The 26,500-nt window shown below is 51.2% G+C and overlaps 2 protein-coding genes across 2 annotated transcripts in view; both read left to right on the top strand.

Moving 5' to 3' along the window:
• Positions 1-26,500, top strand: part of DAAM2 (dishevelled associated activator of morphogenesis 2) — a 308,732-nt gene that overhangs the window by 8,995 nt on the left and 273,237 nt on the right. The window lies entirely within an intron of this gene.
• Positions 10,792-11,433, top strand: LOC120935795 (keratin-associated protein 10-6-like). Its single transcript, XM_040347857.1, has one exon. The coding sequence runs from the start codon at positions 10,792-10,794 to the stop codon at positions 11,431-11,433; it is 642 nt and encodes a 213-aa protein (XP_040203791.1).

Here is a 26,500-nt window from a genome sequence, read left to right as displayed (position 1 = left end):
GAGAGATGTCGGTGACACCATGGATGGTGGGGGGTTGATGAGAGATGTCGGTGACACCATGGATGGTGGGGGGTTGATGAGAGATGTCGGTGACACCATGGATGGGGGGGTTGATGAGAGATGTCGGTGACACCATGGATGGTGGGGGGTTGATGAGAGATGTCGGTGACACCATGGATGGGGGGGTTGATGAGAGATGTCGGTGACACCATGGATGGGGGGGGTTACAGAGAGATGTCGGTGACACCATGGATGGGGGGGGTTACAGAGAGGTTTTAGTAAATCGATCCCAATGTGTCTCTTCCGATGTTTTGTTTATATTATACACTTAATTTGTGTCTTTGTCTCCGGTGTGTCCGGTGTGTCCGGTGTGTCCGATGTCTCCGGTGTGTCCGGTGTTTCCGGTGTGTCCGGTGTTTCCGGTGTCTCCGGTGTGTCCGGTGTGTCCGGTGTCTCCGGTGTTTCCGGTGTGTCCGGTGTCTCTGGTGTCTCTGGTGTCTCCGGTGTCGGGCGTTCGGCGTGAACAATGCGCGTTGTGTTTGGGGGCCGGGATCTGATGATCTTCTCTCCGGGGGAATCGATTCCACCGTCTGGCACTCGGCTCTCTTCTCATCACCAGCGGCAGGTTTAATTAGGACACTTGGCTCTGGCTGCGCGGCGTGGTCGGGGTGGCGGTGAAGCCGGTGCCCGGGGGGGTGACACAATGTTGCCTTTTATTTGTCAGATTCCTGGATGGCGGAAAGGAATCCGAATGGAAGACCTTTAAAGCCGTATATTCCATTGTTTACAAATCTTTCCTCGTCGCTCCTTCTGATTGGAGGACATTTCTGGGCACTTGCTGAAATCTTTTAAAAATGCGGGCAAAGTGGGCGGGAGCGGGCAAAGTGGGCGGGTCTCTCTCTGTTATTTGGGACTTGGAATCCCGGCCGTCCCTCTGGAGTCATTGTTGGGAGAAATCCAGGACCAGGACTTGGCCTCGCTTCCTCCAGCATCACTCTGTGGCCTACTTACCTCTACTGGTGATACAATTACTTCTACTGGTGTGACTTAGTTACCTCTACTGGTGTGACCTCCCTCTACTGGTGTGACCTAGCTCCCTCTACTGGTGAGACCTAGCTCCCTCTACTGGTGTGACCTAGCTCCCTCTACTGGTGAGACCTAGCTCCCTCTACTGGTGAGACCTAGCTCCCTCTACTGGTGAGACCTAGCTCCATCTACTGGAGAGACCTAGCTCCCTCTACTGGTGTGACCTAGCTCCCTCTACTGGAGAGACCTAGCTCCCTCTACTGGTGTGACCTAGCTCCATCTACTGGTGAGACCTAGCTCCATCTACTGGAGAGACCTAGCTCCATCTACTGGTGTGACCTAGCTCCATCTACTGGTGTGACCTAGCTCCATCTACTGGTGAGACCTAGCTCCCTCTACTGGTGAGACCTAGCTCCCTCTACTGGTGTGACCTAGCTCCATCTACTGGTGAGACCTAGCTCCCTCTACTGGTGTGACCTAGCTCCCTCTACTGGTGAGACCTAGCTTCCGCTACTGGTGTGACCTAGCTCCCTCTACTGGTGTGACCTAGCTCCCTCTACTGGTGAGACCTAGCTTCCGCTACTGGTGTGACCTAGCTCCCTCTACTGGTGTGACCTAGCTCCATCTACTGGTGTGACCTAGCTCCATCTACTGGTGAGACCTAGCTCCCTCTACTGGTGAGACCTAGCTCCCTCTACTGGTGTGACCTAGCTCCATCTACTGGTGAGACCTAGCTCCCTCTACTGGTGTGACCTAGCTCCCTCTACTGGTGAGACCTAGCTTCCGCTACTGGTGTGACCTAGCTCCCTCTACTGGTGTGACCTAGCTCCCTCTACTGGTGAGACCTAGCTTCCGCTACTGGTGTGACCTAGCTCCCTCTACTGGTGTGACCTAGCTCCCTCTACTGGTGAGACCTAGCTCCATCTACTGGTGTGACCTAGCTCCATCTACTGGTGTGACCTAGCTCCCTCTACTGGTATGACCTAGCTCCCTCTACTGGTGTGACCTAGCTCCCTCTACTGGTGTGACCTAGCTCCCTCTACTGGTGTGACCTAGCTCCCTCTACTGGTGAGACCTAGCTCCCTCTACTGGTGTGACCTAGTTATCTCTACTGGTGAGACCTAGCTTCCGCTACTGGTGTGACCTAGCTCCCTCTACTGGTGTGACCTAGCTCCCTCTACTGGTGAGACCTAGCTCCCTCTACTGGTGTGACCTAGCTCCCTCTACTGGTGTGACCTAGCTCTCTCTACTGGTGAGACCTAGCTCCCTCTACTGGTGTGACCTAGCTCCCTCTACTGGTGTGACCTAGCTCCATCTACTGGTGAGACCTAGCTCCCTCTACTGGTGTGACCTAGCTCCCTCTACTGGTGAGACCTAGCTCCCTCTACTGGTGAGACCTAGCTCCCTCTACTGGTGAGACCTAGCTCCCTCTACTGGTGTGACTTAGTTATCTCTACTGGTGAGACCTAGCTCCCTCTACTGGTGTGACCTAGCTCCCTCTACTGGTGAGACCTAGCTCCCTCTACTGGTGAGACCTAGCTCCCTCTACTGGTGTGACCTAGCTCCCTCTACTGGTGAGACCTAGCTCCCTCTACTGGTGAGACCTAGCTCCCTCTACTGGTGAGACCTAGCTCCCTCTACCTGACATCAAGGTTTTACATTTTCTGCTTTGATCCCTTTCATCCTCCCTGATATTCCTCCTCAGCATCCTCCCTGATCTTCCTCCTCAACATCCTCCCTGATCTTCCTCCTCAGCATCCTCCCTGATCTTCCTTCTCAGCATCCTCCCTGATCTTCCTTCTCAGCATCCTCCCTGATCTTCCTCCTCAGCATCCTCCCTGATCTTCCTCCTCAGCATTCTCCCTGATCTTCCTCCTCATCATCCTCCCTGATCTTCCTCCTCAGCATCCTCCCTGATCTTCCTCCTCAGCATCCCCCCTGATCTTCCTCTTCAGCATCCTCCCTGATCTTCCTCCTCAGCATCCTCCCTGATCTTCCTCCTCAGCATCCTCCCTGATCTTCCTCCTCGGCATCCTCCCTGATCTTCCTCTTCAGCATCCTCCCTGATCTTCCTCCTTAGCATCCTCCCTGATCTTCCTCCTCGGCATCCTCCTTGATCTTCCTCCTCAGCACCCTCCCTGATCTTCCTCCTCAGCATCCTCCCTGATCTTCCTCCTCGGCATCCTCCCTGATCTTCCTCTTCAGCATCCTCCCTGATCTTCCTCTTCAGCATCCTCCCTGATCTTCCTCTTCAGCATCCTCCCTGATCTTCCTCCTCAGCATCCCCCCTGATCTTCCTCTTCAGCATCCTCCATGATCTTCCTCCTCAGCATCCTCCCTGATCTTCCTCCTCAGTATCCTCTCTGATCTTCCTCCTCAGCATCCTCCCTGATCTTCCTCTTCAGCATCCTCATTGATCTTCCTCCTCAGCATCCTCCCTGATCTTCCTCTTCAGTAACCTGCCTGATCTTCCTCTTCAGCATCCTCCCTGATCTTCCTCTTCAGCATCCTCCCTGATCTTCCTCCTCAGTATCCTCCTTGATCTTCCTCCTCAGCATCCCCCCTGATCTTCCTCCTTAGCATCCTCCCTGATCTTCATCCTCCCTGATCTTCCTCTTCAGAGTCCTCCCTGATCTTCCTCCTCAGTATCCTCCCTGATCTTCCTCCTCAGCATCCTCCCTGATCTTCCTCTTCAACATCCTCCTTGATCTTCCTCCTCAGCATCCTCCCTGATCTTCCTCCTCAGCATCCCCCCTGATCTTCCTCCTCAGTATCCTCCCTGATCTTCCTCCTCGGCATCCTCCCTGATCTTCCTCCTCGGCAACCTCCCTGATCTTCCTCCTCGGCATCCTCCCTGATCTTCCTCCTCAGCATCCCCCCTGATCTTCCTCCTCAGCATCCTCCCTGATCTTCCTCCTGAGCATCCTCCCTGATCTTCCTCCTCAGCATCCTCCATGATCTTCCTCCTCGGCAACCTCCCTGATCTTCCTCTTCAACATCCTCCTTGATCTTCCTCCTCAGCATCCTCCCTGATCTTCCTCCTCAGCATCCTCCCTGATCTTCCTCCTCAGCATCCTCCCTGATCTTCCTCCTCAGCATCCTCCATGATCTTCCTCCTCGGCAACCTCCCTGATCTTCCTCTTCAACATCCTCCTTGATCTTCCTCCTCAGCATCCTCCCTGATCTTCCTCCTCAGCATCCTCCATGATCTTCCTCCTCAGTATCCTCCCTGATCTTCCTCTTCAGTATCCTCCCTGATCTTCCTCCTCAGCATTCTCCCTGATCTTCCTCTTCAGCATCCCCCCTGATCTTCCTCCTCAGTATCCTCCCTGATCTTCCTCCTCGGCATCCTCCCTGATCTTCCTCCTCGGCAACCTCCCTGATCTTCCTCCTCGGCATCCTCCCTGATCTTCCTCCTCAGCATCCCCCCTGATCTTCCTCCTCAGCATCCTCCCTGATCTTCCTCCTGAGCATCCTCCCTGATCTTCCTCCTCAGCATCCTCCATGATCTTCCTCCTCGGCAACCTCCCTGATCTTCCTCTTCAACATCCTCCTTGATCTTCCTCCTCAGCATCCTCCCTGATCTTCCTCCTCAGCATCCTCCCTGATCTTCCTCCTCAGCATCCTCCCTGATCTTCCTCCTCAGCATCCTCCATGATCTTCCTCCTCGGCAACCTCCCTGATCTTCCTCTTCAACATCCTCCTTGATCTTCCTCCTCAGCATCCTCCCTGATCTTCCTCCTCAGCATCCTCCCTGATCTTCCTCTTCAGCATCCTCCCTGATCTTCCTCCTGAGCACTCTCCCTGATCTTCCTCTTCAGCATCCTCCATGATCTTCCTCCTCAGCATCCTCCCTGATCTTCCTCCTCAGCATCCTCCCTGATCTTCCTCCTCAGCATCCTCCCTGATCTTCCTCCTCAGCATCCTCCCTGATCTTCCTCCTCAGCATCCTCCCCGATCTTCCTCCTCAGCATCCTCCCTGATCTTCCTCCTCGGTATCCTCCCTGATCTTCCTCTTCAGAGTCCTCCCCGATCTTCCTCTTCAGCATCCTCCCTGATCTTCCTCCTCAGCATCCTCCCTGATCTTCCTCCTCAGCATCCTTCCTGATCTTCCTCCTCAGCATCCTCCCTGATCTTCTTCCTCAGCATCCTCCCTGATCTTCCTCCTCAGCATCCTCCCTGATCTTCCTCCTCACCATCTACTTCCTGGACTCAGAGATGACACAATCATATAGATCCGGGTGCCTGTGCAGCTCTCGGCTGTCTTCACGTCTGACACAGATCAGCCCCATGCTGCAGCCTTTCACCTTGTGATGCTACAAAGTTACACGGTTGCAGTCTGAGCCCGGGGGGGGGGGGGGGGGAGAGACTGAGAAAATGCTTCCTCCTGCCTGCAGCAGACTGGTGACCTCATCTCAGCCTAGGCAAAGTTACCATGTTGCAATCTGATCCCTGGGGGAGGATAGACAGAGGAAATGCCTCCTCCTGCCTGCAGCAGACTGGTGACCTCACCCCAGCCTAGGCAAAGTTACCATGTTGCAGTCTGATCACTGGGGGGAAGAGGAGACAGAGGGAATGCTTCCTCCTGCCTGCAGCAGACTGGCGACATCATCTCAGCCTAGGCAAAGTCACTGGCCCGGATTCAGAGAGCAATTGCGCCTGCGTAACCATAGTTACGCAGCGCAATTGCTTAGTTGCGCCGGCATAACGAGTGTTCTGTATTCAGAAAGCTTGTTACGCCGACTGCAGCCTAAGATATGCGCGGCATAAGGCTCTTATGCCCGCATATCTTAGGCTGCATTCTTACGCAGGCCGCTAGGTGGCGTTCCGGTTGTGCTCAGCGTATAGTATGCAAATTGCATACTAACGCCGATTCACTACCCTACGCGAGCCCTGCGTGCGCAGTTTACGTCGTTTGCGTACGTCGGTTTTTGCGTAAGGCTGCCCCTTCTAATAGCAGGGGCAGCCAATGCTAAAGTATACCCGTCGTTCCCGCGTCGCAAAATTTGAAATTTACGTCGTTTGCGTAAGTGAATCGTGAATGGCGCTGGACGCCATTCACGTTCACTTTGAAGCAAATGACGTCCTTGCGACGTCATTTACCGCAATGTACGTCGGGAAAGTTTCCAGACGGAGCATGCGCCCTACGCTCGGCGCGGGAACGCGCCTAATTTAAATGATTCCCGCCCCCTACGGGATCATTTAAATTGCGCGCGCTTACGCCGGGCATTTTGCCGGAGCGCCCACACAATTTACGGAGCTACTGCTCCGTGAATCGCGGGTAGCGCAGAAAATTTGCGGGGGCGCAGGGCAAAAACGGTGCCCCGCGCCTACGTAAAAAAAGCGCAAGGCTACCTGAATCCGGGCCATTGTTGTGTTACTCGTCCTTCTATATCAATTGCCTAAATCCTAATAGAAGACTCACTCAGGATGTAGTGACCACCAGGGGTCCCTCTTACTGCAGGACCGTTCCCAGTCTCTATGACCCACTTACAGTCCTACTAGGCAGGTAGCAGCACAAGTCGCCACAGCAGGTGGTAAGCGTGGCAGAGCGCCATTGATCCCCGTGCCAGGACCGTCCCTCCATCTTTCCCCGGAATGTTGGGCGCGATGCAGACGGCGTTGGACAGGTGCAGATCGCGCCTCGGATTTCCAGCAGCCGGGGGTCAGAGGTCACCACACGCTGGCCTTTTATGCCCCTCCGTGATCCTATTAAACCCCCTTCTGAGGCGACACTTTATTGGGCGGCAGCACCTTGTACGTCGTTATCGGCGCTCGTAAAATCCCCCGCCGCGCTTTCTTCTCGCTGTAAAGTGTCCGCACCTGGACTTCCAGATTTTTTTTACTGGTGTGATGAAAGAAGATCCGCATCCGAGGCGCTGACAGAGGGATTGCAGGAGCGAATTCCTGGCGCTCGGATTACCGGCAACGCAGCCAAACACCGCCAGATCTGCAGATGGATTACAGCAGGGGGGAGGGGCATCCCAGGGGGGACCCCAAAGCGACTCATCTGGGTGCAGCCAAAAGGGCCGGTGTGCCAGGGGGTACCCCGTCCTTCTGGACGCTCTTCATTTATGGTGGCATGGGAGGTCTGACATTGGCTCTTCTCAATTGTCGATGGACCCTGGCGCAGCAATATACAATAATAGTGAATGTGACCATGGGCGTCCGCTTCATAGGGCAAGGGGGGGCAATTGACCCCCCCTGGAAAATCGAGAAGGTGTTGAAGACTAATGACACCCCTCTGCGACTGAAGCAGTGACAGCGCCGCGGTGACAGGCAGGTTAGAACAGGGAGAGAGAGGCGAGCTGTTGGCCATGGTGTTGCAAGGGGGGGCAGGGGGTGGTCTGGTGCATGGTGATGCCACTGCACCTGACCATCCCCTTCTCTCGTGGCTGCGGTCTGTCTGAGCGGTCCCGGGCAGGATGTCACACAGGCACAGCGAGCAGAGTGAAGCCGCCTCCCCCTCCAGTGTTGAGCTGTGCCGCGCTGATGGCTGACCTTAGGTACTGAATGGGATGGGGGGAGGGGGGTTTGTCTGTGCTGAAGGGGGGTTTTGTGCTGAATGGGGGACCATCTGTGCTTAAGGGGGGGGTCTGTGCTGAAGGGGGGCCATCTGTGCTGAAGGGGGGGTCTGTGCTGAATGGAGTGGTCTGTGCAGAATGGGGGGTCTGTGCGGAATGGGGGGTCCATCTGTGCTGAATGGAGGGGTCTGTGCAGAATGGAGGGGTCTGTGCTGAAGGAGGGGGTCCATCTGTGCTGAATGGAGGGGTCTGTGCAGAATGGAGGGATCTGTGCTGAAGGAGGGGGTCCATCTGTGCTGAATGGAGAGGTCTGTGCGGAATGGGGGGGTTTGTGCTGAAGGGAGGGTCCATCTTTGCTGAAGGGGGGTCTGTACATTCTCTAGTCTATATTTATATGGGCATGGAGTAAAGCTGAATTATCTCAAGAGCTATTTCACACTGCCAGCTGGCCGCGTTATCGGTAAGGCGCCCGCTAAAAAGCGGCACTTTACCATCGTTTTAGCTGCGCTATTCGGCCACTGGCGGGGCGCTTTTAACCCCCGCTAGCATTTGAAGAAAGGGTTAAATGCGACTGTGTATCGCCGCTGCCGATGCGCCCTCCCCTGAAAATATTTCAGTGGACGCCCATGAATGTGACAGCACTGGGGTCATGGGTTCAAATCACAGCCCTGCCTGCCCAATCACAGCACTGGGGTCATGGGTTCAAATCACAGCCCTGCCTGCCCAATCACAGCACTGGGGTCATGGGTTCAAATCACAGCCCTGCCTGCCCAATCACAGCACTGGGGTCATGGGTTCAAATCACAGCCCTACCTGCCCAATCACAGCACTGGGGTCATGGGTTCAAATCACAGCCCCACTGGAGTCCTCTTCCCCTCCTCCATGATGACATCACTGAGCTGGTGGATGTTGGAGACCTTGCGCTCTTCCCCCCTCCCATTTGAGGATGTCCCACAGATGATCAATAGGGTTTAGGTCTGGAGACATGCTTGGCCAGTCCCTCACTTTTACCCTCAGCTTCTTTAGCAAGGCAGTGGTGGTCTTGGAGGTGTGTTTGGGGTGGTTATCATGTTGGAATACTACCCTGCGGCCCAGTCTCTGAAGGGAGGGGATCATGCTCTGCTTCAGGATGTCACAGTACATGTTGGCATTTATGGTCCCCTCAATGATCTGTAGCCCCCCCAGTGCCGGCAGCACTCATGCAGCCCCCAGACCATGACACTCCCACCACCTTGCTTGACTGTGGGCAAGACACACTTGTCTTTGTCCTCCTCACCTGGCCCCTCCCCCCACACACGCCTGACACCATCTGACACCAAATACCTTTATCTTGGTCTCATCAGACCACAGGAGACGGTTCCAGTAATCCATGTCCTTAGTCTGCTTGTCTTCAGCAAACTGTTTGCGGCTCTTTCTTGTGCATCATCTTTAGAAGAGGCTTCCTTCTGGAGACCAATTTGATGCAGTGTGCGGCGTATGGTCTGAGCACTGACAGGCTGACCCCTCCCCCACCCCTTCGCCCTCTGCAGCAATGCTGGCAGCCCTCATACATCTATTTCCCAAAGACAACCTCTGGATATGACGCTGATCGCGTGACCTCAACTTCTCTGGTGGACCATGGCGAGGCGGGGGGAGGGGAACCCGTCCTGTTATCCCGCTGGATGGTCTTGGCCCCCGTGCTGCAGATCAGTTTCAGGGTCTTGGCGATCTTCTTATATCCTCGGCCATCTTTATGTAGAGCAACAATTCTTTATATCAGATCCTCAGAGAGTTCTTTGCCATGAGGCGCCATGTTGTCCTTCCAGTGACCAGTATGAGAGAGTGAGAGCGATAACACCAAATTTATCACACCTGCTCCCCATTCACCCCTGAGACCTTGTAACACTAACGAGTCACATGACACCGGGGGAGGGAAAATTACACATTTTTCCCAATTTGGACATTTTCACTTAGGGGTGTGCTCACTTTTGTTGCCAGCGGTTTAGACATGAATGGCTGTGTGTTGAGTTATTTTGAGGGGACAGAAAATTTACACTGTAAGCTGTACACTCACTACACAACATTGTAGATACAAAGTGTCATTTCTTCAGTGTTGTCACATGAAAATATAGAAGAAAATATTTACACAAATGTGAGGGGTGTACTTACTTTTGTGAGATACTTGCATCTATCTATCTATCTATCTATCTATCTATCTATGTCCTGCTTTTCCGTGAAACCAGAATTCATCCTAAGCCCCCCCAGTAATGGGTCCCTGAGAGGTCAGCTGTGCCCCCCCCGGCAGTAGGGCTGTGTCCTGGGTTTAGCCCCGTCCTGTGCCCCCCCCCCCCCGGCAGTATAGCTGTGTCCTGGGTTTAGCCCCGTCCTGTGCCCCCCCCCCCCGGCAGTATAGCTGTGTCCTGGGTTTAGCCCCGTCCTGTGCCCCCCCCCCCCGGCAGTAGGGCTGTGTCCTGGGTTTAGCCCCGTCCTGTGCCCCCCCCCCCCGGCAGTAGGGCTGTGTCCTGGGTTTAGCCCCGGTCTGTGCCCCCCCCCCCCGGCAGTATAGCTGTGTCCTGGGTTTAGCCCCGTCCTGTGCCCCCCCCCCCCCCCGGCAGTAGGGCTGTGTCCTGGGTTTAGCCCCGTCCTGTGCCCCCCCCCCCCAGCAGTAGGGCTGTGTCCTGGGTTTAGCCCCGTCCTGTGGCCCCCCCGGCAGTATAGCTGTGTCCTGGGTTTAGCCCCGTCCTGTGCCCCCCCCCCCCCCCCGGCAGTAGGGCTGTGTCCTGGGTTTAGCCCCGTCCTGTGCCCCCCCCCCCCCCCCCGGCAGTAGGGCTGTGTCCTGGGTTTAGCCCCGTCCTGTGGCCGGGACGCAGCGTGGAGTAAAATGCTGCCTCATGTCCTCCGCGTCTCTCTCCCAGGGTCTGAGGGCACCGCAAACCACGACCCGCTCAGAAGGCAGCCGAATAAAAATAGCCAAAGTATTTGTCCCCCCCCCCTGGGTGAGGTCCGCTCAGGACACATTCACCCGAGGTCGCCGAAACGTTCACACACCGGAAACGGCCGATGAGGCGTCTAGAAAGACCCGACTACCGAGTCCGGCGATCTTTTTGTAATGCGTTGCCTTGTGTTTCTCACGCTGCTGTGATCTGCATTCATAGGGAACCATGATTGTTCTTGGTTGCCATGCATTAGGAATGCGTTCACAAAACACACCCAGTGCATCTGGGGGGAATGAACCCTGAGTCATGTGTCGTCATGTGTCGTCATGTGTCGTCATGTGTCGCCATGTTTCGCCATGTGTCGTCATGTGTCGTCATGTGTCGCCATGTGTCGTCATGTGTCGCCATGTGTAGTCATGTGTCGTCATGTGTCGCCATCCCATGTGTCGTCATGTGTCTCCATCCCATGTGTCGTCATGTGTCGCCATCCCATGTGTCGTCATGTGTCGTCATGTGTCACCATCCCATGTGTCGTCATGTGTCGCCATCCCATGTGTCGTCATGTGTCGTCATGTGTCACCATCCCATGTGTCGTCATGTGTCGCCATCCCATGTGTCGTCATGTGTCGTCATGTGTCACCATCCCATGTGTCGTCATGTGTCGCCATCCCATGTGTCGTCATGTGTCGTCATGTGTCACCATCCCATGTGTCGTCATGTGTTGTCATGAGTTGTCACATTTCATCACATGTCGTCACGTGTTGTCATGTATCACCATGTGTTGTCATGTGTCATCATGTGTCATAATGTATCGCCAAGTGTCATCATGTGTCATTATGAGTTATGTTACGTGTCGTCATGTGTCGTCAATGTGTTGCCATGTGTCGCCATGTGTCGTCATGAGTTGTCACGTTTCATCACGTGTCGTCATGTGTCGTCATGTGTCGCCATCCCATGTTTCGTCATGAGTTGTCACATTTCATCACGTGTCGTCACGTGTTGTCATGTGTTGTCATGTATCACCATGTGTTGTCATGTGTCGTAATGAGTTGTCACGTGTCATCATGTGTTGTTACGTGTCGTCATGTGTCGTCAATGTGTTGCCATGTGTCGTCATGTGTCGCCATGTGTCGCCATGTCTCGTCATGTGTCATCATGTGTCGTCATGTGTTGCCATGTGTCGTCATGAGTTGTCACGTTTCATCACGTGTCGTCACGTGTTGTCATGTATCACCATGTGTTGTCATGTGTCGTAATGTATCACCATGTGTCGTCATGTGTCGTTATGAGTTGTCACGTTTCATCACGTGTCGTCATGTGTCGCCATCCCATGTTTCGTCATGAGTTGTCACATTTCATCACGTGTCGTCACGTGTTGTCATGTGTTGTCATGTATCACCATGTGTTGTCATGTGTCGTAATGTATCACCATGTGTCGTCATGTGTCGTTATGAGTTGTCACGTGTCATCATGTGTTGTTACGTGTCGTCATGTGTTGCCATGTGTTGCCATGTGTTGCCATGTCTCGTCATGAGTTGTCACGTTTCATCACGTGTCGTCATGTGTTGTCATGTATCGCCATTGTTGTCATGTGTCGTCATGACTCCTGAGTTGTCATGTGTCATCACGTGTCGTCAATGTGTCGCCATGTGTTGTCATGCGTTGAGTTAAAATAAATGGACTGCCAACACACCCTAAAATCGCACCTGACCCACTTTTTGTCACGCAAAGCGGCGGTTCATTGGTGTGCCATTCAAAATGCAGGACAGGCACGTTACTGGGCGTTATGGTAACACATGCGTTACTGCAACTTATAAGTGTGAATCCAGCCTGAAAGAGGTTATATATACACACACACACTATATTGCCAAAAGTATTGGGACGCCTGCCTTTACACACACATGAACTTTAATGGCCTCCCAATCTTAGTCCGTAGGGTTCAATATTGAGTTGGCCCCTCCCCTTTGCAACTATAACAGCTCCACCTCTTCTGGGAAGGCCGTCCACAAGGTCTAGGAGTTTTGCAAACCCAGATACTAACTTGTAAAAGTAGCAGTGTCATCACTACAGGCTGCCTGCAGAAAACTACAGGAGGGGAACAAGGAGGGAGGGCAGAGCTGTGGGAGGGGCCCAGCAGGCTCCACCCACTACAGGCTGCCTGCTGGAAACTACAGTAGGGGGTGGAGACAAGACTAGTCACCCTGCACAAAGAGAGAGAGCAGAGCTGTGGGAGGGGCCCAGCAGGCTCCACCCACTACAGGCTGCCTGCAGAAAATGACAGTAGAGGGCGGAGACAAGACCAGGCGCCCTGCACAAAGAGAGAGAGAGCAGAGCTGTGGGAGGGGCCAAGCAGGCTCCACCCACTACAGAAAACTGCAGGAGGGGGCGGAGACAAGATTGGTCACCCTGCACAGAGAGAGAGCAGAGATGTGGGAGGGGCCAAGCAGGCTCCACCCACTACAGAAATCTACAGGAGGGGGCGGAGACAAGATTGGTCCCTCTGCATAAAGAGAGAGAGAGAGCAGAGCTGTGGGAGGGGCTCAGCAGGCTCCACCCACTACAGAAAACTACAGGAGGGGGCGGAGACAAGACCAGTCCCCCTGCACAAGGGGAGAGAGCAGCAGCGGGCGGTCTTTATTACAGGAAGTCTCTCACACGGGATTTCTGCGCAGACAATCTCTGCGGATCTCGGAGTTCATCTTTTACAATGTCGGAGAACAGAATTGTGTCGTTCCTGACAGCCGCAGTGAGCGCCGGGGGAACGCTGCCTGGCGCCGGTCACCGGTGATAATAAATTGTTGGGGGTCCCGGATGGCAGATTCATCGGGTGGTCCATGGGACGCAGTCGGCTGGGTGGGGGTGACCCTTTAGGGCGCCCGGCGTGAAGCTCAGATTCGATGCTGCGTATTGGCTGTACATGAAGATCGGTGATATTCTGGATAGGCAACACCGCGGCGCACAGGACCGGCGGCACAACTCTTCCCCGCGGTGCTCCTGACCCCGGGTCCTGGGAGCCGCAGGCAAATGTCATCCAGATGGCTGCACTGAGCGTCCTCCAGTGTCCCCCCAGTGCATGCTGGGATCCTGACATCATGGAAAGTGCTGTCCATGCTGGAATTCCACCAATGCGGCTCCATGTCCTCCTCTTCCATGTATGGCAGGGCTGTGTCAGCGGGATCCCGTCTTAACCCTTCGCTGCCGCCTCCAGAAACATAGGAGCAAGTCTAGGATACAATGTAACACAGGAGTAGTCCTCAGATACAATGTAACACTTCAGATACAATGTAACACGGGAGTAGTCCTCAGATACAATGTAACACGGGAGCAGTCCTCAGATACAATGTAACACGGGAGCAGTCCTCAGATACAATGTAACACAGGAGTAGTCCTCAGATACAATGTAACACGGGAGTAGTCCTCAGATACAATGTAACACGGGAGCAGTCCTCAGATACAATGTAACACAGGAGCAGTCCTCAGATACAATGTAACACGGGAGCAGTCCTCAGATACAATGTAACACGGGAGCAGTCCTCAGATACAATGTAACACGGGAGCAGTCCTCAGATACAATGTAACACGGGAGCAGTCCTCAGATACAATGTAACACGGGAGCAGTCCTCAGATACAATGTAACACGGGAGCAGTCCTCAGATACAATGTAACACGGGAGCAGTCCTCAGATACAATGTAACACGGGAGCAGTCCTCAGATACAATGTAACACGGGAGCAGTCCTCAGATACAATGTAACATGGGAGCAGTCCTCAGATACAATGTAACACTTCAGATACAATGTAACACAGGAGCAGTCCTCAGATACAATGTAACACAGGAGTAGTCCTCAGATACAATGTAACACTTCAGATACAATGTAACACGGGAGTAGTCCTCAGATACAATGTAACACGGGAGCAGTCCTCAGATACAATGTAACACAGGAGCAGTCCTCAGATACAATGTAACACGGGAGCAGTCCTCAGATACAATGTAACACGGGAGCAGTCCTCAGATACAATGTAACACGGGAGCAGTCCTCAGATACAATGTAACACGGGAGCAGTCCTCAGATACAATGTAACACGGGAGCAGTCCTCAGATACAATGTAACATGGGAGCAGTCCTCAGATACAATGTAACACTTCAGATACAATGTAACACAGGAGCAGTCCTCAGATACAATGTAACACAGGAGTAGTCCTCAGATACAATGTAACACGGGAGTAGTCCTCAGATACAATGTAACACGGGAGCAGTCCTCAGATACAATGTAACACGGGAGCAGTCCTCAGATACAATGTAACACGGGAGCAGTCCTCAGATACAATGTAACACGGGAGCAGTCCTCAGATACAATGTAACACGGGAGTAGTCCTCAGATACAATGTAACACGGGAGTAGTCCTCAGATACAATGTAACACGGGAGCAGTCCTCAGATACAATGTAACACGGGAGCAGTCCTCAGATACAATGTAACACGGGAGCAGTCCTCAGATACAATGTAACACGGGAGTAGTCCTCAGATACAATGTAACACGGGAGTAGTCCTCAGATACAATGTAACACGGGAGTAGTCCTCAGATACAATGTAACACGGGAGCAGTCCTCAGATACAATGTAACACGGGAGTAGTCCTCAGATACAATGTAACACGGGAGTAGTCCTCAGATACAATGTAACACGGGAGTAGTCCTCAGATACAATGTAACACAAGAGCAGTCCTCAGATACAATGTAACACGGGAGTAGTCCTCAGATACAATGTAACACGGGAGTAGTCCTCAGATACAATGTAACACGGGAGTAGTCCTCAGATACAATGTAACACGGGAGCAGTCCTCAGATACAATGTAACACAGGAGTAGTCCTCAGATACAATGTAACACGGGAGTAGTCCTCAGATACAATGTAACACGGGAGTAGTCCTCAGATACAATGTAACACAAGAGCAGTCCTCAGATACAATGTAACACGGGAGTAGTCCTCAGATACAATGTAACACGGGAGTAGTCCTCAGATACAATGTAACACAGGAGTAGTCCTCAGATACAATGTAACACGGGAGCAGTCCTCAGATACAATGTAACACGGGAGCAGTCCTCAGATACAATGTAACACGGGAGCAGTCCTCAGATACAATGTAACACGGGAGTAGTCCTCAGATACAATGTAACACGGGAGCAGTCCTCAGATACAATGTAACACGGGAGCAGTCCTCAGATACAATGTAACACGGGAGCAGTCCTCAGATACAATGTAACACGGGAGTAGTCCTCAGATACAATGTAACACAAGAGCAGTCCTCAGATACAATGTAACACAGGAGTAGTCCTCAGATACAATGTAACACGGGAGTAGTCCTCAGATACAATGTAACACGGGAGCAGTCCTCAGATACAATGTAACACGGGAGCAGTCCTCAGATACAATGTAACACGGGAGCAGTCCTCAGATACAATGTAACACGGGAGTAGTCCTCAGATACAATGTAACACGGGAGCAGTCCTCAGATACAATGTAACACGGGAGCAGTCCTCAGATACAATGTAACACGGGAGCAGTCCTCAGATACAATGTAACACGGGAGCAGTCCTCAGATACAATGTAACACGGGAGCAGTCCTCAGATACAATGTAACACGGGAGTAGTCCTCAGATACAATGTAACACGGGAGCAGTCCTCAGATACAATGTAACACGGGAGCAGTCCTCAGATACAATGTAACACGGGAGCAGTCCTCAGATACAATGTAACACGGGAGCAGTCCTCAGATACAATGTAACACGGGAGTAGTCCTCAGATACAATGTAACACAGGAGCAGTCCTCAGATACAATGTAACACTTCAGATACAATGTAACACGGGAGCAGTCCTCAGATACAATGTAACACAGGAGCAGTCCTCAGATACAATGTAACACTTCAGATACAATGTAACACGGGAGTAGTCCTCAGATACAATGTAACACGGGAGTAGTCCTCAGATACAATGTAACACGGGAGTAGTCCTCAGATACAATGTAACACGGGAGTAGTCCTCAGATACAATGTAACACGGGAGTAGTCCTCAGATACAATGTAACACATGAGTAGTCCTCAGATACAATGTAACACATGAGTAGTCCTCAGATACAATGTAACACGGGAGCAGTCCTCAGATACAATGTAACACGGGAGCAGTCCTCAGATACAATGTAACACGGGAGTAGTCCTCGGATACAATGTAACACAGGAGTAGTCCTCAGATACAATGTAACACTTCAGATACAATGTAACACGGGAGTAGTCCTCAGATACAATGTAACACGGGAGTAGTCCTCAGATACAATGTAACACAGGAGCAGTCCTCAGATACAATGTAACAAGGAAGCAGTCCTCAGATACAATGTAACACAGGAGCAGTCCTCAGATACAATGTAACACAGGAGCGGTCCTCAGATACAATGTAACACAGGATCAGTCCTCAGATACAATGTAACACAGGAGCGGTCCTCAGATACAATGTAACACAAGATCAGTCCTCAGATACAATGTAACACGGGAGCAGTCCTCAGATACAATGTAAAATGGAAGCAGTCCTCAGATACAATGTAACACGGGAGCAGTCCTCAGATACAATGTAACAAGGAAGCAGTCCTCAGATACAATGTAACACGGGAGTAGTCCTCAGATACAATGTAACACAGGAGCAGTCCTCAGATACAATGTAACAAGGAAGCAGTCCTCAGATACAATGTAACACGGGAGCAGTTCTCAGATACGACATGGCAGCCAGACAAGTGTCCCTCTCACCTTTGTTTGGAGGAGAGGAGGGTGGAGTCCTGTAGTCCTATCCTGTTTCTGGTGTCCTGATACAGTGCAGTGAGGGGGTGTGGTCACCTGGGGGCAGGAAGTGTGGTCCTGGCAGGATCGCTAGGTGAAGATCAAAGAAATGTAAGGACTGGTAAAGTGCAATAATGTAGATTATTAAATTTCTGTTTTACGGTTTAGACACATTTTATTATTATAAGGATGGGGGTGGGGTACGGATGGGGGTGGGGTACGAATGGGGGTGGGGTACGCATGAGGGTCAGGGATGAGGGTCAGGGATGAGGGTCAGGGATTAGGGTCAGGGATGAGGGTCAGGGATTAGGGTCAGGGATGAGGGTCAGGGATTAGGGTCAGGGATGAGGGTCAGGGATTAGGGTCAGGGATGAGGGTCAGGGATTAGGGTCAGGGATGAGGGTCAGGGATGAGGGTCAGGGATGAGGGTCAGGGATGGGGGTCAGGGATGAGGGTCAGGGATGAGGTTCAGGGATTAGGGTCAGGGATGAGGGTCAGGGGTCAGGGTCAGGGATGAGGGTCAGGGATGAGGGTCAGGGATGGGGGTCAGGGATGAGGGCCAGGGATGAGGGCCAGGGATGAGGGTCAGGGATGGGGGTCAGGGATGGGGGTCAGGGATGAGGTTCAGGGGTCAGGGATGAGGGTCAGGGGTGGGGGTCAGGGATGGGGGTCAGGAATGAGGGTCAGGGATGAGGGTCAGGGGTGGGGGTCAGGGATGGGGGTCAGGAATGAGGGTCAGGGGTGAGGGTCAGGGATGAGGGTCAGGGATGAGGGTCAGGGATGAGGGTCAGGGATGAGGGTCGGGGATGAGGGTCGGGGATGGGGGTCAGGGATGAGGGCCAGGGATGAGGGTCAGGGATGATCAGGGATGAGGGTCAGGGATGAGGGCCAGGGATGAGGGTCAGGGATGAGGGTCAGGGATGAAGGTCAGGGATGAGGGTCAGGGATGGGGGCCAGGGATGAGGGCCAGGGATGAGGGTCAGGGATGAGGGTCAGGGATGAGGGTCAGGGATGAGGGTCAGGGATGAGGGTCAGGGATGAGGGTCAGGGATGAGGGTCAGGGATGGGGGTCAGGGATGGGGGTCAGGGATGAGGGTCAGGGATAAGGGTGGGCTACGGATGGGGGTGGGGTACGGATGAGGGTCAGGGATGAGGAGGGGGATTCTAGATGGCCATTATGAGGACTGGATCAACGGTAAGAGGTTTGGTTGGGGTGCAGGGGTTAGGTTAATGTTTCTAGGTAGGGAAAATAGATTGGCAAGTTGGGTTTTTGGGTTTGGGTTTGAGGGGTGGTTAGTTCAAATATTAGGGTGCAGGGGCTAGGTCAATGATTGGGGGGCAGGGTTAATGGATTGGCAGGTTGGGTTTTAGGGTTTTCGAGTGTGAGGGGTGGTTAGTTGAGGATTAGGGTGCAGGGGGTTAGGTTAATGTTTCGGAGAAGGGATAATGAATTGGCAGTTAGGGTTTTTGGGTTTGGGTCAAGAGTTAGGGTGCAGGGGTTAGGCCAATGTTTCCAGGCGGGGGTAATAGATTGGAAAGTTGGGTTTTTGGGTTTGGGTTGAGTGTGAGGGGTGGTTAGGTTGAGGATTAGGGTGCAGGGGGTTAGGTCAATGATTGGGGGGCAGGGGTAATGGATTGACAAATTGGGTTTGGGTTGAGTGTGAGGGGTGGTTAGGCTGAGGATTAGGTTGCAGGTGTTAGAATAATGTTTTGGAGAAGGGATAATGGATTGGTAAGTTGGGTTTTTGGGTTTGGGTTGAGTGTGAGGGGTGGTTAGGTTAATGATTGGGGGGCAGGGATAATAAATGAGCAGGTAGGGTTTTTGGGTTTAGCTTGAGGTTGTTTCAGGGCAAGGATATTGGATTGGCAAATTGGGTTTTTGGGTTTGGGTTGAGTGTGAGGGGTGGTTGGGTTGAGGGTTGGGGTGCAGGGGTTAGGTTAATGATTGGGGGGGCAGGCATAATAAATGAGCAGGTAGGGTTTTTGGGTTTAGGTTCAATGTGAAGGAGGATTAGGTTGCAGGGGTTAGGTTAATGTTTCGGGGCAGGGATAATAGATTGGCAAGTTGGGTTTTTGGGTTTGGGTGTGAGGGGTGGTTGGGTTGAGAATTAGGGTGCAGGGGTTGGATGGAGGGTCAATTATTGGGAGTAAAGTTTGGAATGACATTCAGGATTTGGGGTTTTGGTGAAGATTGGGAAGTGGAATGTAAGTGACTTGGTTTTTGGGTCTCGGGTATGACTCTTTCCATACCAAACTATCTTATGCCAATTTGGCAAGACAACCGCACCCATACCCAGATTCCTAAACTGAACCCACCAGATTAACGCACCCCAAAGATCTAGAGAAAGGTGCGATTATAGTGCAGAGAACCTCTTTCCGGACTCTTTGAACAACCGGCATTGAGCCCAAAATGTGCGGCTCGGGTTCTCCAATGTCCTTGTTTGCCCTCCAGTTCTACTGAGCATGTGCAGCTGCTTATGGGGAGTCTATTGGCTTTTCAATGACCACTTCAAGTTCACAAAGAGACCGTTCCATCTGGAATATCATACAACGCAGATCCATCACCCTCTGGGTGAAATATTGTAGACGGGTCACTGATGCCATGTTGTGTCTGGTTACCAGCTGGTCCAGGAACATCTCCCGTCCATCCAGACTCTCCCATCCATCCAGACTCGTCCCATCCATCCAGACTCGTCCCATCCATCCAGACTCGTCCCATCCATCCAGACTCGTCCCGTAGGGCAACGCAGATCTGTCACTCATATCTTCCCCTTCCTAACCCTACTTGTAAAGTGAAGCACCTGGAAGCCATTGACTGCCTTCCAAACAGACGTGACCGGTGATTCATTTTCCATCCTGGGTGGAGCCGGACATGTTCAATGTAATATATCACTTCGGGAATCAGTAGGGACCTCCAACAGGGACCACCGCTCTTCTTCTCCGGGGGGGGGGGGTGATGTGTTGTCTGCTGAGCTGGATAGGCTGGCGATGGTGGGTGGGCGCCAATCTCAGGAATGCCATATGCTTGACAATAAAACTGGAGTTTTAGTCTAGTCCAGTGGTCTCCAAACTGCGGCCCGGGGGCCAGATGTGGCCCTTTGCTTGCTTTTATCAGGCCCTTGGGGCACTATGCCATCCACTGATACCGACAATGATACCATCCACTGATACTGATACCAACAATTCCTCCAACTGACATCAATGATGGGGCACAACTCCTCCCACCGAAACCAACAAAGGAGCACAATCTCACCCAAAGACACCAACAGTGGGGCACAGTTCCTCCCAATGACACCAACAATCAGGGCCCAATGACACCAACAATCAGGGCCCAATGGCACCAATAATCAGGGCCCAATGACACCAATAATCAAGGCCCAATGACACCAACAATCAGGGCCCAATGACACCAACAATCAGGGCCCAATGACACCAACAATCAGGGCCCAATGACACCAACAATCAGGGCCCAATGACACCAAAAATCAGGGCCCAATGACACCAACAATCAGGGTCCAATGGCACCAACAATCAGGGTCCAATGGCACCAACAATCAGGGCCCAATGACACCAACAATCAGGGCCCAATGACACCAACAATCAGGGCCCAATGACACCAACAATCGGGGCCCAATGACACCAACAATCGGGGCCCAATGACACCAACAATCGGGGCCCAATGACACCAACAATCGGGGCCCAAGGACACCAACAAACATGGCCCAATGACACCAACAATCAGGACCCAATGACACCAACAATCAGGACCCAATGACACCAACAATCAGGGCCCAATGACACCAACAATCGGGGCCCAATGACACCAACAATCGGGGCCCAAGGACACCAACAAACATGGCCCAATGACACCAACAATCAGGACCCAATGACACCAACAATCAGGACCCAATGACACCAACAATCAGGGCCCAATGACACCAACAATCGGGGCCCAATGACACCAACAATCGGGGCCCAATGACACCAAAAAACATGGCCCAATGACACCAACAATCAGGGCCCAATGACACCAACAATCAGGGCCCAATGACACCAACAATCGGGGCCCAATGACACCAACAATCGGGGCCCAATGACACCAACAATCGGGGCCCAATGACACCAACAATCGGGGCCCAAGGACACCAACAAACATGGCCCAATGACACCAACAATCAGGACCCAATGACACCAACAATCAGGACCCAATGACACCAACAATCAGGGCCCAATGACACCAACAATCGGGGCCCAATGACACCAACAATCGGGGCCCAAGGACACCAACAAACATGGCCCAATGACACCAACAATCAGGACCCAATGACACCAACAATCAGGACCCAATGACACCAACAATCAGGGCCCAATGACACCAACAATCGGGGCCCAATGACACCAACAATCGGGGCCCAATGACACCAAAAAACATGGCCCAATGACACCAACAATCAGGACCCAATGACACCAACAATCGGGGCCCAATGACACCAACAATCAGGACCCAATGACACCAACAATCAGGGCCCAATGACACCAACAATCAGGACCCAATGACACCAAAAATCAGGACCCAATGACACCAACAATCAGGGCCCAATGACACCAACAATCAGGACCCAATGACACCAACAATCAGGACCCAATGACACCAACAATCAGGGCCCAATGACACCAACAATCAGGACCCAATGACACCAACAATCAGGGCCCAATGACACCAACAATCGGGGCCCAATGACACCAACAATCGGGGCCCAATGACACCAACAATCGGGGCCCAAGGACACCAACAAACATGGCCCAATGACACCAACAATCAGGACCCAATGACACCAACAATCAGGACCCAATGACACCAACAATCAGGGCCCAATGACACCAACAATCGGGGCCCAATGACACCAACAATCGGGGCCCAAGGACACCAAAAAACATGGCCCAATGACAACAACAATCAGGACCCAATGACACCAACAATCGGGGCCCAATGACACCAACAATCGGGGCCCAATGACACCAACAATCGGGGCCCAATGACACCAACAATCAGGACCCAATGACACCAACAATCAGGGCCCAATGACACCAACAATCAGGACCCAATGACACCAACAATCAGGACCCAATGACACCAACAATCAGGGCCCAATGACACCAACAATCAGGACCCAATGACACCAACAATCAGGACCCAATGACACCAACAATCAGGGCCCAATGACACCAACAATCAGGACCCAATGACACCAACAATCAGGACCCAATGACACCAACAATCAGGACCCAATGACACCAACAATCAGGACCCAATGACACCAACAATCAGGACCCAATGACACCAACAATCAGAAAAATCCCCCAATTTTTTTATAATTAAAAAAATGCAGAAAAAATCCCCCAATTTTTTTATAATTAAAAAAAATGCAGAAAAAAAACCCAGTTTTTTTTTAAGAATTAAAAGAAAAAGGCAAAAAATAATGCAGAAAAAAATCCCCCAATTTTTTTTTTTATATAAAAAAAAAAGAATACAGAAAAAAAAACTATTTTTTTATAATAACAAAAAAATGCAGAAAATGCAAAAAATAATACAGGAAGAAAAATCCCAAAAGATTCCCTTTAGGAAACCTCACTGGCGATCTCGACGGCGGCGTCTCCGCGTCTCTCTGTGACGAGATGATCCGCCGTTATCGGAGATATCTGGGAATCATTTCCACACTTTATCCGGCTCGGTCGCGGCTTAGCGGTGGTGAAAGGACTGACAGATTAGAGAAACTTTATTAGGCCCGTGGAAGGCGTGAGAGCGCCGGGAATAGAGCCGATCGTAGAAGAAGTTCACACGAGGCGACGCGACACTTCCCCTCCTCCCAATGAAACTTAAAGGGGCACTCCACCTTCATTATTCACCTCCACCTTCATTATTCACCTCCACCTTCATTGTTCACCTCCACCTTCATTATTCACCTCCACCTTCATGGAATAGAGATGAATATAACATGCAGTATTGTATCGAATGTTTCCTTCAGTATTGTATCGAATGTTTCCTTCAGTATTGTATCGAATGTTTCCTTCAGTATTGTATCGAACGTTTCCTTCGGTATTGTATCGAACGTTTCCTTCAGTATTGTATCGAACGTTTCCTTCAGTATTGTATCGAACGTTTCCTTCAGTATTGTATCGAACGTTTTCTTCAGTATTGTATCGAACGTTTCCTTCGGTATTGTATCGAACGTTTCCTTCAGTGTTGTATCGAACGTTTCCTTCAGTATTGTATCGAACGTTTCCTTCGTTATTGTATCGAACGTTTCCTTCAGTGTTGTATCGAACGTTTCCTTCAGTATTGTATCGAACGTTTCCTTCAGTATTGTATCGAACGTTTCCTTCAGTATTGTATCGAACGTTTCCTTCAGTATTGTATCGAACGTTTCCTTCAGTATTGTATCGAACGTTTCCTTCTGTGTTGTATCGAACGTTTCCTTCTGTATTGTATCGAACGTTTCCTTCAGTATTGTATCGAACGTTTCCTTCAGTATTGTATCGAACGTTTCCTTCAGTATTGTATCGAACGTTTCCTTCAGTGTTGTATCGAACATTTCCTTCAGTGTTGTATCGAACGTTTCCTTCTGTGTTGTATCGAACGTTTCCTTCTGTATTGTATCGAACGTTTCCTTCAGTGTTGTATCGAACGTTTCCTTCAGTATTGTATCGAACGTTTCCTTCAGTATTGTATCGAACGTTTCCTTCAGTATTGTATCGAACGTTTCCTTCAGTATTGTATCGAACGTTTCCTTCAGTATTGTATCGAACATTTCCTTCAGTATTGCATCGAATGTTTCCATCAGTATTGCATCGAACGTTTCCTTCAGTGTTGTATCGAAGGTTTCCTTCAGTATTGTATCGAACGTTTCCTTCAGTATTGTATCGAACGTTTCCTTCGGTATTGTATCGAACGTTTCCTTCGGTATTGTATCGAATGTTTCCTTCAGTATTGTATCGAATGTTTCCTTCCGTACTGTATCGAACGTTTCCTTCAGTATTGTATCGAACGTTTCCTTCAGTATTGTATCGAACGTTTCCTTCAGTGTTGTATCGAATGTTTCCTTCAGTATTGTATCGAATGTTTCCTTCCGTACTGTATCGAACGTTTCCTTCAGTATTGTATCGAACGTTTCCTTCAGTATTGTATCGAACGTTTCCTTCGGTATTGTATCGAATGTTTCCTTCAGTATTGTATCGAATGTTTCCTTCAGTATTGTATCGAACGTTTCCTTCAGTATTGTATCGAACGTTTCCTTCGGTATTGTATCGAATGTTTCCTTCAGTATTGTATCGAATGTTTCCTTCAGTATTGTATCGAATGTTTCCTTCAGTATTGTATCGAACTTTTCCTTCGGTATTGTATCGAACGTTTCCTTCGGTATTGTATCGAACGTTTCCTTCGGTATTGTATCGAACGTTTCCTTCAGTATTGTATCGAATGTTTCCTTCAGTATTGTATCGAATGTTTCCTTCAGTATTGTATCGAACGTTTCCTTCAGTATTGTATCGAACGTTTCCTTCAGTATTGTATCGAATATTCCTTCAGTATCGAACGTTTCCTTCAGTATTGTATCGAACGTTTCCTTCAGTATTGTATCGAACGTTTCCTTCGGTATTGTATCGAACGTTTCCTTCAGTATTGTATTGAATGTTTCCTTCGGTATTGTATCGAACGTTTCCTTCAGTATTGTATCGAACGTTTCCTTCAGTATTGTATCGAACGTTTCCTTCAGTATTGTATCGAATGTTTCCTTCAGTATTGTATCGAACGTTTCCTTCAGTATTGTATCGAATGTTTCCTTCAGTGTTGTATCGAATGTTTCCTTCAGTATTGTATCTAATGTTTCCTTCAGTATTGTATCGAACGTTTCCTTCGGTATTGTATCGAACGTTTCCTTCAGTGTTGTATCGAATGTTTCCTTCAGTATTGTATCGAATGTTTCCTTCAGTATTGTATCGAACGTTTCCTTCAGTATCGAACATTTCCTTCAGTATTGTATCGAATGTTTCCTTCAGTATTGTATCGAATGTTTCCTTCAGTATTGTATCGAATGTTTCCTTCAGTGGACCAATTGGGGTAGGGAGTTCCAGAGGTTGGGAGAGGTTCTGGACAGATTGGAGTAGAAGGTTTCCGAAGGGTGGGAGAGACTCTGGACAGATTGGAGTAGGGAGTTCAGAAGAGGGGAGAGGCTCTGTACCGATTGGGGTAGGGAGTTCCAGAGGATGGGAGAGGCTCTGGTCAGATTGGAGTAGGGAGTTCCAGAGGAGGGGAGAGGCTCTGGACAGATTGGAGTAGGGAGCTCCAGAGGAGGGGAGAGGCTCCGGACAGATTGGAGTAGGGAGTTCCAGAGGAGGAGAGAGGCTCTGGACAGATTGGAGTAGGGAGTTCCAGAGGAGGGGAGAGGCTCTGGACAGATTGGAGTAGGGAGTTCCAGAGGAGGGGGGAGGCTCTGGACAGATTGGAGTAGGGAGTTCCAGAGTAGGGGAGAGGCTCTGGACAGATTGGAGTAGGGAGTTCCAGAGGAGGGGAGAGGCTCTGGACAGATTGGAGTAAGGAGTTCCAGAGGAGGGGAGAGGCTCTTGACCAATTGTGGTAGGGAGTTCCAGAGGATGGGAGAGGCTCTGGTCAAATTGGAGTAGGAAGTTCCAGAGGTTGGGAGAGGTTCTGGACAGATTGGAGTAGAAGGTTTCCGAAGGGTGGGAGAGACTCTGGCCAGATTGGAGTAGGGAGTTCAGAAGAGGGGGGAGGCTCTGGACCAATTGGGGTAGGGAGTTCCAGAGGATGGGAGAGGCTCTGGACCAATTGGGGTAGGGAGTTCCAGAGGATGGGAGAGGCTCTGGTCAGATTGGAGTAGGGAGTTCCAGAGGAGGGGAGAGGCTCTGGACAGATTGGAGTAGGGAGTTCCAGAGGATGGGAGAGGCTCTGGACAGAGAAAGTGTTGTCTTCTTTTACCACCCCCCCCCCCCCCCCCCGCCGGGTCTCTATCACTGCGCCCCTAAATTCATGGAGTTGTGACTACAGACAGGACAGAGGGCGTGAGGTCGGGGGTTGGGCGGGGGGACGAGGATCACCCAGGAAGGACTATCGGTGGTCCCAGCAGTCACAGGACACGCGACCCGTTGGATGAAGTTGCCCCAGGGTGTTCTGAGCACATCCCCCTCCCCCACTAATGACA

This window comes from Rana temporaria, chromosome 4 (assembly GCF_905171775.1).
Source record: "Rana temporaria chromosome 4, aRanTem1.1, whole genome shotgun sequence".
NCBI classification, from domain to species: Eukaryota; Metazoa; Chordata; class Amphibia; order Anura; family Ranidae; genus Rana; species Rana temporaria.
The sequence above is the reverse complement of the archived record's forward strand: the minus strand, read 5'-3'. Positions and strand labels throughout refer to the sequence as shown.

Bases quoted from the DNA above. Each gene is read 5' to 3' on its own strand.
- LOC120935795 (XM_040347857.1), top strand. From the start codon at position 10,792: ATGTGTCGTCATGTGTCGCCATGTTTCGCCATGTGTCGTCATGTGTCG.